The 13,208-nt window shown below is 41.6% G+C and overlaps 1 protein-coding gene across 3 annotated transcripts in view; it reads left to right on the top strand.

Moving 5' to 3' along the window:
- The window catches only part of MYO1F (myosin IF), a 1,016,322-nt gene that overhangs the window by 659,498 nt on the left and 343,616 nt on the right, over positions 1-13,208 (top strand). For all 3 annotated transcript variants that reach the window (XM_040417777.1, XM_040417776.1, XM_040417775.1), the window contains one exon: positions 9,608-9,693. In XM_040417777.1, coding sequence (XP_040273711.1) covers positions 9,608-9,693 — 86 coding nt within the window. The remainder of the gene's footprint in view (positions 1-9,607; positions 9,694-13,208) is intronic.

The raw sequence follows: 13,208 nt of genomic DNA, 5'->3' as shown, positions 1-13,208 counted from the left end.
TTTTCTTTTTGGGATAGATTTCAAGTAGGCCTGAAATACCACAAACTAGTTATTTTCAGAATGGCAAATTTGGGAATGCTTTTTCAACCCAGAACAAAAAGTCTGCTTTGACGGTCACTACAAATAACTTGACCAGCTAAAACTGTGCAGATTTGGTTGAATAGAGATGTGAGACCTGTTTTTTTTTGCGCTGTGTGACAGTTATAGGTTTAATCACAGAATGACACTTCTATCAGCACGCTAGCGTGTGTCTTAGGTTTTTCTGAATGATACTATCAATAACTTCAATGGAAGATTTTCTTTTTGGGATAGATTTCAAGTAGGCCTGAAATACCACAAACTAGTTATTTTCAGAATGGCAAATTTGGGAATGCTTTTTCAACCCAGAACAAAAAGTCTGCTTTGACGGTCACTACAAATAACTTGACCAGCTAAAACTGTGCAGATTTGGTTGAATAGAGATGTGAGACCTGTTTTTTTTTGCGCTGTGTGACAGTTATAGGTTTAATCACAGAATGACACTTCTATCAGCACGCTAGCGTGTGTCTTAGGTTTTTCTGAATGATACTATCAATAACTTTAATGGAAGATTTTCTTTTTGGGATAGATTTCAAGTAGGCCTGAAATACCACAAACTAGTTATTTTCAGAATGGCAAATTTGGGAATGCTTTTTCAACCCAGAACAAAAAGTCTGCATTGACGGTCACTACAAATAACTTGACCAGCTAAAACTGTGCAGATTTGGTTGAATAGAGATGTGAGACCTGTTTTTTTTTGCGCTGTGTGACAGTTATAGGTTTAATCACAGAATGACACTTCTATCAGCACGCTAGCGTGTGTCTTAGGTTTTTCTGAATGATACTATCAATAACTTTAATGGAAGATTTTCTTTTTGGGATAGATTTCAAGTAGGCCTGAAATACCACAAACTAGTTATTTTCAGAATGGCAAATTTGGGAATGCTTTTTCAACCCAGAACAAAAAGTCTGCTTTGACGGTCACTACAAATAACTTGACCAGCTAAAACTGTGCAGATTTGGTTGAATAGAGATGTGAGACCTGTTTTTTTTTTGCGCTGTGTGACAGTTATAGGTTTAATCACAGAATGACACTTCTATCAGCACGCTAGCGTGTGTCTTAGGTTTTTCTGAATGATACTATCAATAACTTAATGGAAGATTTTCTTTTTGGGATAGATTTCAAGTAGGCCTGAAATACCACAAACTAGTTATTTTCAGAATGGCAAATTTGGGAATGCTTTTTCAACCCAGAACAAAAAGTCTGCTTTGACGGTCACTACAAATAACTTGACCAGCTAAAACTGTGCAGATTTGGTTGAATAGAGATGTGAGACCTGTTTTTTTTTGCGCTGTGTGACAGTTATAGGTTTAATCACAGAATGACACTTCTATCAGCACGCTAGCGTGTGTCTTAGGTTTTTCTGAATGATACTATCAATAACTTCAATGGAAGATTTTCTTTTTGGGATAGATTTCAAGTAGGCCTGAAATACCACAAACTAGTTATTTTCAGAATGGCAAATTTGGGAATGCTTTTTCAACCCAGAACAAAAAGTCTGCTTTGACGGTCACTACAAATAACTTGACCAGCTAAAACTGTGCAGATTTGGTTGAATAGAGATGTGAGACCTGTTTTTTTTTGCGCTGTGTGACAGTTATAGGTTTAATCACCGAATGACACTTCTATCAGGACGCTAGCGTGTGTCTTAGGTTTTTCTGAATGATACTATCAATAACTTTAATTGAAGATTTTCTTTTTGGGATAGATTTCAAGTAGGCCTGAAATACCACAAACTAGTTATTTTCAGAATGGCAAATTTGGGAATGCTTATTTAACCCAGAACAAAAAGTCTGCTTTGACGGTCACTACAAATAACTTGACCAGCTAAAACTGTGCAGATTTGGTTGAATAGAGATGTGAGACCTGTTTTTTTTTGCGCTGTGTGACAGTTATAGGTTTAATCACAGAATGACACTTCTATCAGCACGCTAGCGTGTGTCTTAGGTTTTTCTGAATGATACTATCAATAACTTCAATGGCAGATTTTCTTTTTGGGATAGATTTCAAGTAGGCCTGAAATACCACAAACTAGTTATTTTCAGAATGGCAAATTTGGGAATGCTTTATCAACCCAGAACAAAAAGTCTGCTTTGACGGTCACTACAAATAACTTGACCAGCTAAAACTGTGCAGATTTGGTTGAATAGAGATGTGAGACCTGTTTTTTTTTTTGCGCTGTGTGACAGTTATAGGTTTAATCACAGAATGACACTTCTATCAGCACGCTAGCGTGTGTCTTAGGTTTTTCTGAATGATACTATTAATAACTTCAATGGAAGATTTTCTTTTTGGGATAGATTTCAAGTAGGCCTGAAATACCACAAACTAGTTATTTTCAGAATGGCAAATTTGGGAATGCTTTTTCAACCCAGAACAAAAAGTCTGCTTTGACGGTCACTACAAATAACTTGACCAGCTAAAACTGTGCAGATTTGGTTGAATAGAGATGTGAGACCTGTTTTTTTTTGCGCTGTGTGACAGTTATAGGTTTAATCACAGAATGACACTTCTATCAGCACGCTAGCGTGTGTCTTAGGTTTTTCTGAATGATACTATCAATAACTTTAATGGAAGATTTTCTTTTTGGGATAGATTTCAAGTAGGCCTGAAATACCACAAACTAGTTATTTTCAGAATGGCAAATTTGGGAATGCTTTTTTAACCCAGAACAAAAAGTCTGCTTTGACGGTCACTACAAATAACTTGACCAGCTAAAACTGTGCAGATTTGGTTGAATAAAGATGTGAGACCTGTTTTTTTTTGCGCTGTGTGACAGTTATAGGTTTAATCACAGAATGACACTTCTATCAGCACGCTAGCGTGTGTCTTAGGTTTTTCTGAATGATACTATCAATAACTTTAATGGAAGATTTTCTTTTTGGGATAGATTTCAAGTAGGCCTGAAATACCACAAACTAGTTATTTTCAGAATGGCAAATTTGGGAATGCTTTTTCAACCCGGAACAAAAAGTCTGCTTTGACGGTCACTACAAATAACTTGACCAGCTAAAACTGTGCAGATTTGGTTGAATAGAAATGTCAGGTCTATTTTTTAGGCGCTGGGTGACAGGCTCAACTTGCCCCTGATGTAATATATGGCCAAAAAATAACCAGACTGTTGATGGTTAAATGCACTTCGGTGACACAGGCTCAGCCTGCAGCTGATGTAGTATATGGCCAAAAAATAATCAGACTGTTGATGGTTAAATGCACTTGGGTGACACAGGCTCAGCCTGCAGCTGATGTAGTATATGGCCAAAAAATAACCAGACTGTTGATGGTTAAATGCACTTCGGTGACACAGGCTCAGCCTGCAGCTGATGTAGGATATAGCACAAAATAACCACACTATCGATGGTTAAATACACTTGGTGATAGCTCGTGCTGGCGCACCACAAGTCACAAAATGGCCGCCGATCACCCCAGAAAAAAAGTGATCTAAAAACGCTCTGGGCAGCCTCAAAAAAGTGAGCAAGTCAATAATAGCACTTCAATGATCCACAGCTGCAGATCGATCACAGAATGAAGTCTTTTGGAGGAGTTAATCTGCCTAATCTCGCCCTAACGTCGCAGCTGCAACCTCTCCCTATACTGATCATAGCAGAGTGACGTGCGGCGCTACGTGACTCCAGCTTAAATAGAGGCTGGGTCACATGGTGCACTGGCCAATCACAGCCATGCCAATAGTAGGCAAGGCTGTGATGGCCTCTTGGGGCAAGTAGTATGACGCTTGTTGATTGGCTGCTTTGCAGCCTTTCAAAAAGCGCCAAGAAAGCGCCGAACACCGAACCCGGACTTTTACGAAAATGTTCGGGTTCGGGTCCGTGTCATGGACACCCCAAAATTCGGTACGAACCCGAACTATACAGTTCGGGTTCGCTCATCCCTACTTCTCAGCTGTTCCATGGTCAGGTGTGTGTTATTCCCTCATAATCCCAAATACAATTAGCAGATAAAAGGTCCAGAGTTTATATATGCTATTTGCACTTGGAATCTGTTGCTGTCAACTCTCAAGATGAGATCCAAAGAGCTGTCACTATCAGTGAAGTAAGCCATCATTAGGCTGAAAAAAACAAAACAAACCTATCAGAGAGATAGCAAAAATATTAGGCGTGACCAAAACAACTGTTTGGAACATTCTTAAAAAGAAGAAATGCATCGGTGAGCTCAGAAACACCAAAAGACCCGGAAGACCACGGAAAACAACTGTGGTGGATGACTGAAGAATTATTTCCCTGGTGAAGAAAACACCCTTCACAACAGTTGGCCAGATCAAGAACACTCTCCAGGAGGTAGGTGTATGTGTGTCAAAGTCAACAATCAAGAGAAGACTTCGCCAGAGTGAATACAGAGGGTTCACCACAAGATGTAAACCATTGGTGAGCCTCAAAAACAGGAAGGCCAGATAAGAGTTTGCCAAACGACATCTAAAAAAGCCTTCACAGTTCTGGAGCAACATCCTATGGACAGATGAGACCAAAATCAACTTGTACCAGAGTGATGGGAAGAGAAGAGTATGGAGAAGTAAAGGAACTGCTCATGATCCTAAGCATACCACCTCATCGAAGCATGGAGGTGGTAGTGTCATGGTGTAGGCATGTATGGCTGCCAATGGAACTGGTTCTCTTGTATTTATTGATGATGCGACTGCTGACAAAAGCAGCAGGATGAATTCTGAAGTGTTTCGGGCAATATTATCTGCTCATATTCAACTAAATGCTACAGAACTCATTGGACGGCCCTTCACAGTGCAGATGGACAATGACCCAAAGCATACTGCAAAAGCAACCAAAGAGTTTTTTAAGTGAAATAAGTGGATTGTTATGCAATGGCCAAGTCAATCACCTGACCTGAATCCGATTGAGCATGCATTTCACTTGCTGAAGACAAAACTGAAGGGAAAACTGAAGGAACTGAAGACAGTTGAGGTAGAGGCCTGGTAGAGCATCACCAGGGATGAAGCCCAGTGTCTGGTGATGTCTATACGTTCCAGACTTCAGGCTGTAATTGACTGCAAAGGATTTGCAAGCAAGTATTAAAAAGTGAAAGTTTGATTTATGCTTATTATTCTGTCCTATTACTTTTGGTCCCTTAACAAGTGGGACGCACATATGCAAACTGTTGTAATTCCTACACCGTTCACCTGATTTGGATGTAAATACCCTCAAATTAAATCTGACAGTCTGCAGTTAAAGCACATCTTGTTCGTTTCATTTCAAATCCATTGTGGTGGTGTATAGAGCCAAAAATGTTAGAATTGTGGCAATGTCCCAATATTTATGGACCTGACTGTATGTGCATCTTATTTGCTACGCCAGCAGCTGATGGGGAAAATACCTGTATGTAAATTCTAGTAGATTAGAGGGCAGGCATGGGTTAAGTGACTAAGGACCAGCCTGTGTACAGCAAGTGTCAGGGATTAGGATCACTATATGACCTATGAGGAATAGACACATGGCACTTTGTGATTGGCTAGCAGCTACTTAAAGGTGATCTTCCTGGCTGGTCAGTGCCCGCTGTTATTTTGACAACCCGGGTGTATGTTGCAGTTCATATTCTCCCAGACTTACCTGTGCATGACCTCTGCCTTCCTCGATTTATCTCTACAGACTGCGTCTGGATGCCTCATCTTTGCTGAACAGTTTGTCTCATGTATGACCTTGGATCGGACCCTGGAAATCCTGACGTCTCATTCCTAGGTACCACGTTATACGGACTAATACTGCACATAAGAACTTTGGCCTGGTCACTGGCTGTCCCCTTGGTGTTTCCCTGCACAGGGTATTATTCGGGTTGGTTAACTGTATATGCTTACTGGTTTGGACTGTACTGCCGTTTATTTAATAAATCCATTATTATTTAACCTCTGTCTGGTTGCTTGGGGTTCTGCACCATTACACAACCTTTCTTAGCTGGTCAATCACCAGTGATCATAGCCGGAGACTTTAATTGTGTCCTAAAAGAGGAAGACAGAACTGTTGAGCAAGTATGAAAGGACAAAACAGTGCAGCAATTTAAAAATATGATTTTGAACTTTAATTTAATTGACATTTGGAGTAATGTAAGAGAAAATGAACCAGGATACACATGGAGTAACTCTTTAGTTCAATCAAGACTGGATTATTTCTTCATTTCAAAAGTCCTGAAGCCTGTGACGATGTCCCTGGAGGGTAATATCTTCTCTGATCACAAGTTGCTTCTACCGCAAATTCAAGTAACTGAAGGTGGAAAAGGCAAAGGCGTATGGAGGCTAAATGTGGATATATTGAATGATGAAGATGTAAAGAAAGTATTCGTTCAAAACTACAAGAAATGGACTTGTAAAGAAAAGTTCACGTCAATATTGCTATGGTGGAAATATGTAAAAGCCAAAACTAAAGAATTTTTCCTCAAAATTGGAATTAAAATAGCAAATGAGAAAAAAGCTGTGGTTCAAAAATCTTAATACCGAACTACAGACTTTCCTGAAGCTTAGAAATGGAGGCATTGATGTCTCAGACCTGACAGAAAAAACAGAAGGAGACATTAAAAAGGCATTTTACCAGAAAGGCAAAGAAATAATATTTAATACCAAAGTGAAGCAGCTTCAAGCTGATGAAAAATGTACAAGATTCTTCTTCAAAAAAACTACTGGGCAAAAAGCAGTAATATCAAATATTGGTGGTGAAACAAAGAAAGAAGAAATGCTTAAAAAAGTCAAAAATTCTATCAAGAGCTGTTTAATAAAAAAACAAATAGAAAAAGCCTTTGTTCAAGATGCCTTAAACTCTTTAGAAAACAAGTTGGAGAAAGAGGAGCAAGAAATGCTCTGCAAGGACATCTCGCTAGAAGAATTGCATGCTGTCTTTAAAGGTTTAGCAAAAAACAAAATGCCAGGGTCTGATGGACTTACAGTAGAATTTTACTTAACATTCTTCAATGTATTGAAAGGAGACCTGATGGCTATCTTTAAGAAAGCTTTAAATACAGAAGTGTTGCCAGAATCTTGGAGGAAAGGTATCGTGACAATACTATACAAAAAAGGCGACAAATCGCAATTAGAAAATTGGAGACTAATCACACTCCTAAATACGGATTACAAAGTTATGGCCAAGTTGCTTGTGAACCAGATTAAAAAATTAATTGGGAAATTAATACCTAAAGACCAAGTATGTGCAGTCCCAGGTAGAGGAATATGGGAAAATCTTTACAAAATAAGAGACTGTATCTGGTATCAGGATGAGAGAAAACAAGATCTAGCCTTACTATCCTTGGACTATCTCAAAGCATATGACAGAGTGTCACATGAGTTTCTGTGGTTGGTGCTGAAGAAAATGAACTTTCCAGATGTTGCAATAAAACAGATATAATTGCTCTACAAAGAATCCTTCAGCCAAATTCTTATTAATGGTTTTCTGTCTGGAAAAGTCACTTTGTTTTCCGGATTCAAGCAAGGTTGCTCCTTGTCACCCATTCTGTTTATTTGTGTTTTGGAGCCACTACTCTCGCTACTACGAAAAGACAAGGTAATCAAGGGTTTCTCTATACCTGGTGGTAATGGACTTACTGTTAAAACAGGGGCCTATATAGATGATGTCACAATCTTGTGTACAACAATACCTGCATTGAGGAGAGCCGTAAAAATTACGGAATTCTTTTGCCAAGCTTCTGCCTTTCATCTTAATAGAACGAAGTGTGATTGCTTTGCCATAAGAGATTGGAGAGAAGAAAATATCCCGGATCTAAAAATACAAAAAGAGCAGATATTTTTGATGGCAACAACGGTCAAAAGAGTTGGGAGGCAGTCAAAGCAAAAGTCCAAAAGAAAGTGGAGTATTGGAAGCTGCACAAATTAACAATAGAAGGGAAAAATTTGATCTTTAAAGCCCTAATAATCCCAATTCTACTGTACTTGATTGTAGTCTTCCCTCCAAGTGATCAGTGTCTGAAATATCTTCAGAGAGTAATCTTTCAGTTTATTTGGAGCTCGAAAATTGAGAAAGTCAACAGGGAGACAATGTATAAACAAAAAAGTTCAGAGGCAAAGGGATACCTAATATTAAGAAAATCCTGTACCTGCATTTCTTTTCCCTGTGCTTCATGATGATGAAAAGAACTGAGAATACCTGGTCTTTTTTTCCTAAAGTTTGCAGCAGGACATTTTGTTCCGGATATGCCAATGCTTACAAATTCCTTTAACAGTACCAGTGTTGCTTGTCCTCCTACCAAGGCAATATGTATTAATTGAGAAGGCCATTTGACAGTACTCCCTAGAGAATTGTGAAAGAGACTGTTTGGATAATGCTAAAAAATAATACAACATCTGAATAATAAGGAACAAGTCTGTCCAGTATCAAATTATGCAGAAGCTAAGTCTTTGAAATGTTGGAAGCTGTGTAATTGTGCTTACCTCTCGAATTGTTTAAAAGACTTTGCCTGGATGGTAATGCAGGATTGTCTACCGACGAGAGCCTTTCAGCACAGGAGAGGACTGATGTCAACGGCAAAGTGTCCAAGAAGTGACTGTGTTATGGATGAAACCTCTCTCCATGTAATGTGAAATTGTAAGTATGCACAGAACTTATGGAGGAGGGTGAGTGTGTTGCTGAAGCATACTTGTGATCTGGGCTTCTTGAATGACGAACTGGTAATGTATGGACTTTGTACTGTGCCGCAGACAGGTAAGAAGCAGGTATTATGGACTATGGTGAACTGCTTGAAAAGCGCATTATGGAAAGTTCGTAATATTTTGTTGTTCAGGAGAGACTTGATTGATGAAAAAGAATGCTTTAAATAGATTTATGTTTTCTATTTACGTGACAGAAAACGTTTAGGTGTTAGAGCTGCTACACTGGAATATTAACATGTCTAATGTGCTTTTTGAGTAATTTTTTATGAAATTGTTTGTTTTGTAAGTTTTTTAGTTTTATAATAGAAATGTAAAGCTGGTCTTGAATGTCTCATAGTGCACAAGGCTGCCATTGTAAGGTATGCTGACAGTACCTGTCTCATGGATATGTTGTTGGCTTGCACATACCCGGCTTTTGGCATATAGCCTTTTTGTGATTGTTTGTTGCAGGTAATAAAATTGTGCGCGCAATACGTGCATATTACATTGGTGATTTTTGCAATCGCGAATTTTCAGCTAAATAATTTTGACTATTTTCTATGCTTAAAACAGGCGTAAAAAAATGATGAATGAGATGGGGTTGCTGGCCCGTCCCCTTGCCCGCCAACACCACACCCCTTTTTTTAGACCAGGCATCGCAGATTGCAGCACAAATAACTTTTGTGACACAATCTGCGCCAGAAATACGCATAATATAGGTGTATTTCTGATAGTAAATGACCCCCACAATGCCTTAGCCACGATTGAAGAAGATAAATATTATCCACCGTGTCAGCCAACTGAAGTACTACTAAAAGAATTGCAAATATCTAGTATAAGTTCAGATGATCAAAATAGTGCAATTAAACAAAGTGATTAGACATGGTTTCCAACCTCATAACTCATGTGCAACTAAACAGTTCACAAATTTTCCTCAGGTTTCATACGATGTTGATGGATTCTGCGAGAGGAATCGAGATGTTCTTTTCATAGACCTCATCGAACTGATGCAGAGCAGTGAGTAGTAAGTACTGTAGAGCATAACTCTTTGGCTAAGTTTATTTTGTGTACATAGTGCTAAATTCTCAAGAAAATTTAAACCCAATCTATAACATAAGCAAGCAATGTAACATGTTGCAAACATTTTAATTATTTGTGTAGCAGTATAAATGAAGTTTGTATAAAGTACTATAGGTAAATACTAAGGATAAGCAAATTTCTTGAAATTAGTTTCATGCAAGATTTGTGGATTTTTGAAAATAATTTGTTTAGTGTCAGAATCAATTCTACACAAATCAAAGTTGCTCCAATATCCCTGAAAATTGGTATATAACACACTCTAGTCTCCCATACTCTAGCTATAGGTAAACGCATGTTTGACAGTGTTAATAAAGAGTGTGTTTAACACACTGCCCCATCATATGTGTGTTATGCTTTTTCATATTAAAAAGCTTCCAAAATTGTACGTTGTGTTTAGACACATAGGGGAAGGTTTATCAAACTGGTGTAAAGTAGAACTGGCCTAGTTGCCCATAGCAACCAATGAGCTTCCACCTTTCATTTTTCACAGCTCCTTTGGAAAATGAAAAGAGGAATGTGATTGGTTGCTATGGGAAAATAAGCCAGTTCTACGTTAGACCAGTTTGAGAAATCTCCTCCAAATAGTGTTACAGCAAAAAGACAATGGCTTGGTGGGACCAAGCTTCCAAAAATTAGGATATAACAGGGGCAGATCCCTGCCAATTTCTATACACTCACTCATGTTATTGTCAGAAGAAAGAGTGATTTATTGTGCACAAGGATCCAAAATGTATGGGGTGTAGGAAGGTGCAAGGATCCGTCATTGACGGAAGGTACATGTCACCGAGGTTCCTGGCCTCGGTGAGATAAGAACCGGTAATTTTGTGTGTCAGCGGCAGCTAGTGCTCGTTGACCCTATTTTACTTAGTATGGCTGTAAAGTCAATCCGGGCCGGTTCTTATTGAGAGCAGCCAAAGAGCAGGGAGGCCAGGTTTTGCGCTGGGAATAAAAACCCAGCCAGCAGTCACAGCTGTGTGTGGATTACTCTTCAATTTCACAGTGGATCTGTGAAGCACTGAGGTGTTTGGGTTCCAACCAGTTGGTGGCGTGCTGGAGAGCCGCACGCTGAAAATCAGGCGCCCTAAAGCCTGCGGTGGACAGCTGTGGATTGCCCTGGACAAAACAGTCTGCCAGGTGACACGTTTGTGCTGTGGACTTTAGGTGGTGTGAATTAACACCAGGACTCTGCACAGTGTTATTTTTGCTTTGTGGCTTTTTGTGTGAATAAACACTGAACTTTTGCTTTCTTACCGTGTTCTTGCCTCTGCACTGTGTCCGCTTACCCTGCCTACCAGAGCAAATCCCTACAATTGGTAACTTGGAGCAGGCAAGCGCAGTGAAGCTGGCGTGAACCCCAAAATATTTTTGGTTTGTATTTTTGGGCACGGTTGTATGTCAGTTATCAAGCCAGCTAAATTCAAACCTGTGTCACACGACAAAATGGAGGCTGTTGTGAAGGCCCTCATGGAGGCTAATTTGCAGCAGCGAGAGACTAACGAGCAGCAGCAAGAGACCAACCAGTTGCTGCTACAACACGTGATGGCTTTGCAGTCAGCAGGAGCAACCCCAAGCGTCCACGATGCCCGGAAAACAGTCTGTGCAGTGATCCCTAAGATGACACCCACAGATGACATCGAAACCTACCTGGCGATGTATGAGAAAGTGGCCACCAGGGAAAGGCTGCCCCAGGACCAGTGGGCTGAGGTCATCGCTCCTTTCCTGACATCAGAGTCTCAGCGGGTGTTTTTCAACTTGCCGGACGATCAAGCTGCCGACTACCCAAAGATAAAGGGTGAGATTTTGGCAAGTCTGGGGGTGAATGTGCTGGTCCGGGCTCAGCGGGTGCATAAGTGGGGGTTCAACCCGGCTGAGCCCATGAGACCCCAGTATTACAGCCTACTCAACCTTTTGCAAAAATGGCTGCAGCCTGACGTGCTGAGCCCCACTGCCAGCCTGGACCGGTTGTTAGCAGATATGTTCTGGAGGGCTCTGCCACCCCCTCTCCAGCAATGGTTTGGCCAGGTCTCTCCAGGTAATGCGCTTGAGATGGTCGACTTGGTGGAGCGCTATGAGGCGACCCGGAACTTGCAGGGGGGTTCCTTTGGGAGGGGGCAGTCAAATCCCATAACTCTCCACCCCGGCGACTGGTGCCCCCAGAACTTGCCCGGGATGTAACCCCTGTGGACCCCGCTCCAATAATCTGCTGGCGGTGTCGGGAGCCTGGCCATGTTCGAGCTGACTGTCCACATCAGGGGGAACCCATGAACACGAACTATGGCTTCTGTCAGTCATTGTATGCCATGAAACTGTGTGCAGAAGGTGATCCGGAGTCTCTGAACCACCTGTGCCAGGTTGAGGTGGGAGACACTCCAGTGGAGGCTCTGTTGGACTCAGGGAGTCTGGTAACCCTTGTAAGGGCTTCCCTGGTATGCTCCGCTGAGTACACCGGCCCTAAGATCGGAGTCATGTGTATACATGGGGACTTAAAAGACTACCCTACTGCTATAGTGTCTCTGTACACGATTTCCGGCAGGTTGACCCACGAGGCGGCTGTCGCAACCAACCTACACTATGAACTCATAATAGGGAGAGACTTCCCGGGCTTCCCGGCACTGTGGCCTGTTCCGAGAGTAACTGATACCCATGAGACAAGTGTAACCCTAGCCGAGTGGCCCAGCTCAGGGGGGAGACCAGAACCCTGGGAACCTGAGTCCGAAGGGCCAGCGGTAGGGGTGACCGCCACTTCGGTAGAGGAGGGTGAAACAACCCCGCTAAGTGTAATGGTGGGAGACATGGAGGACTTGCCGCCGGGGCCTGAGCTGGCAGACCTCAATGTCTCCGGGGATAATTTTGGTACTGCACAACACCGGGATCCAACCTTATCCCGAGCCTGGGAAAATGTACTAATAATAGATGGTGAACCACAACAACCAGGGGCAGAGTCGGTGTTCCCCCGTTTTGTGTTTCATCAGGATATGTTGTATCGGGTAAATCAGCTGCGAGGTGAATCCATTGAACAGTTGGTGGTGCCCCAGGCCTATCGCAAACTCGTGTTAGAGTTAGCCCACCAGCATGTTCTCGGGGGTCATCATGGGAATGCAGAAAACACAGGACAGGATGCTACAATGGTTTTACTGGCCCAGTGTGTTTAAAGAGGTAGACGAGTTCTGTAAGTCTTGCCCGACCTGCCAGGCAACTAGCCCCCAGCACCTTTTTTTCGCAGTCCCTTGGTACCTCTCCCGATCATCGAGGTACTGTTTGACCGAATCGCTATGGACCTAGTAGGCCCAGTACCGAAGTCCGCTAGGGGACACCAACACATCTTGGTTGTCCTTGATTATGCCACTCGGTACCCAAAGGCAGTGCCACTGCGACATACATCGGCGAGACTTATAGCTAAGGAGCTAATGGAGATGTTCTCCCGAGTGGGGCTTCCAAAAGAGGTTCTGACTGACCAGG

The sequence above is a fragment of the Bufo bufo genome, chromosome 2, assembly GCF_905171765.1.
Source record: "Bufo bufo chromosome 2, aBufBuf1.1, whole genome shotgun sequence".
Classification (NCBI taxonomy): domain Eukaryota; kingdom Metazoa; phylum Chordata; class Amphibia; order Anura; family Bufonidae; genus Bufo; species Bufo bufo.
Note: the sequence above shows the minus strand (reverse complement) of the source record. Positions and strands in the feature narration are given on the sequence as shown.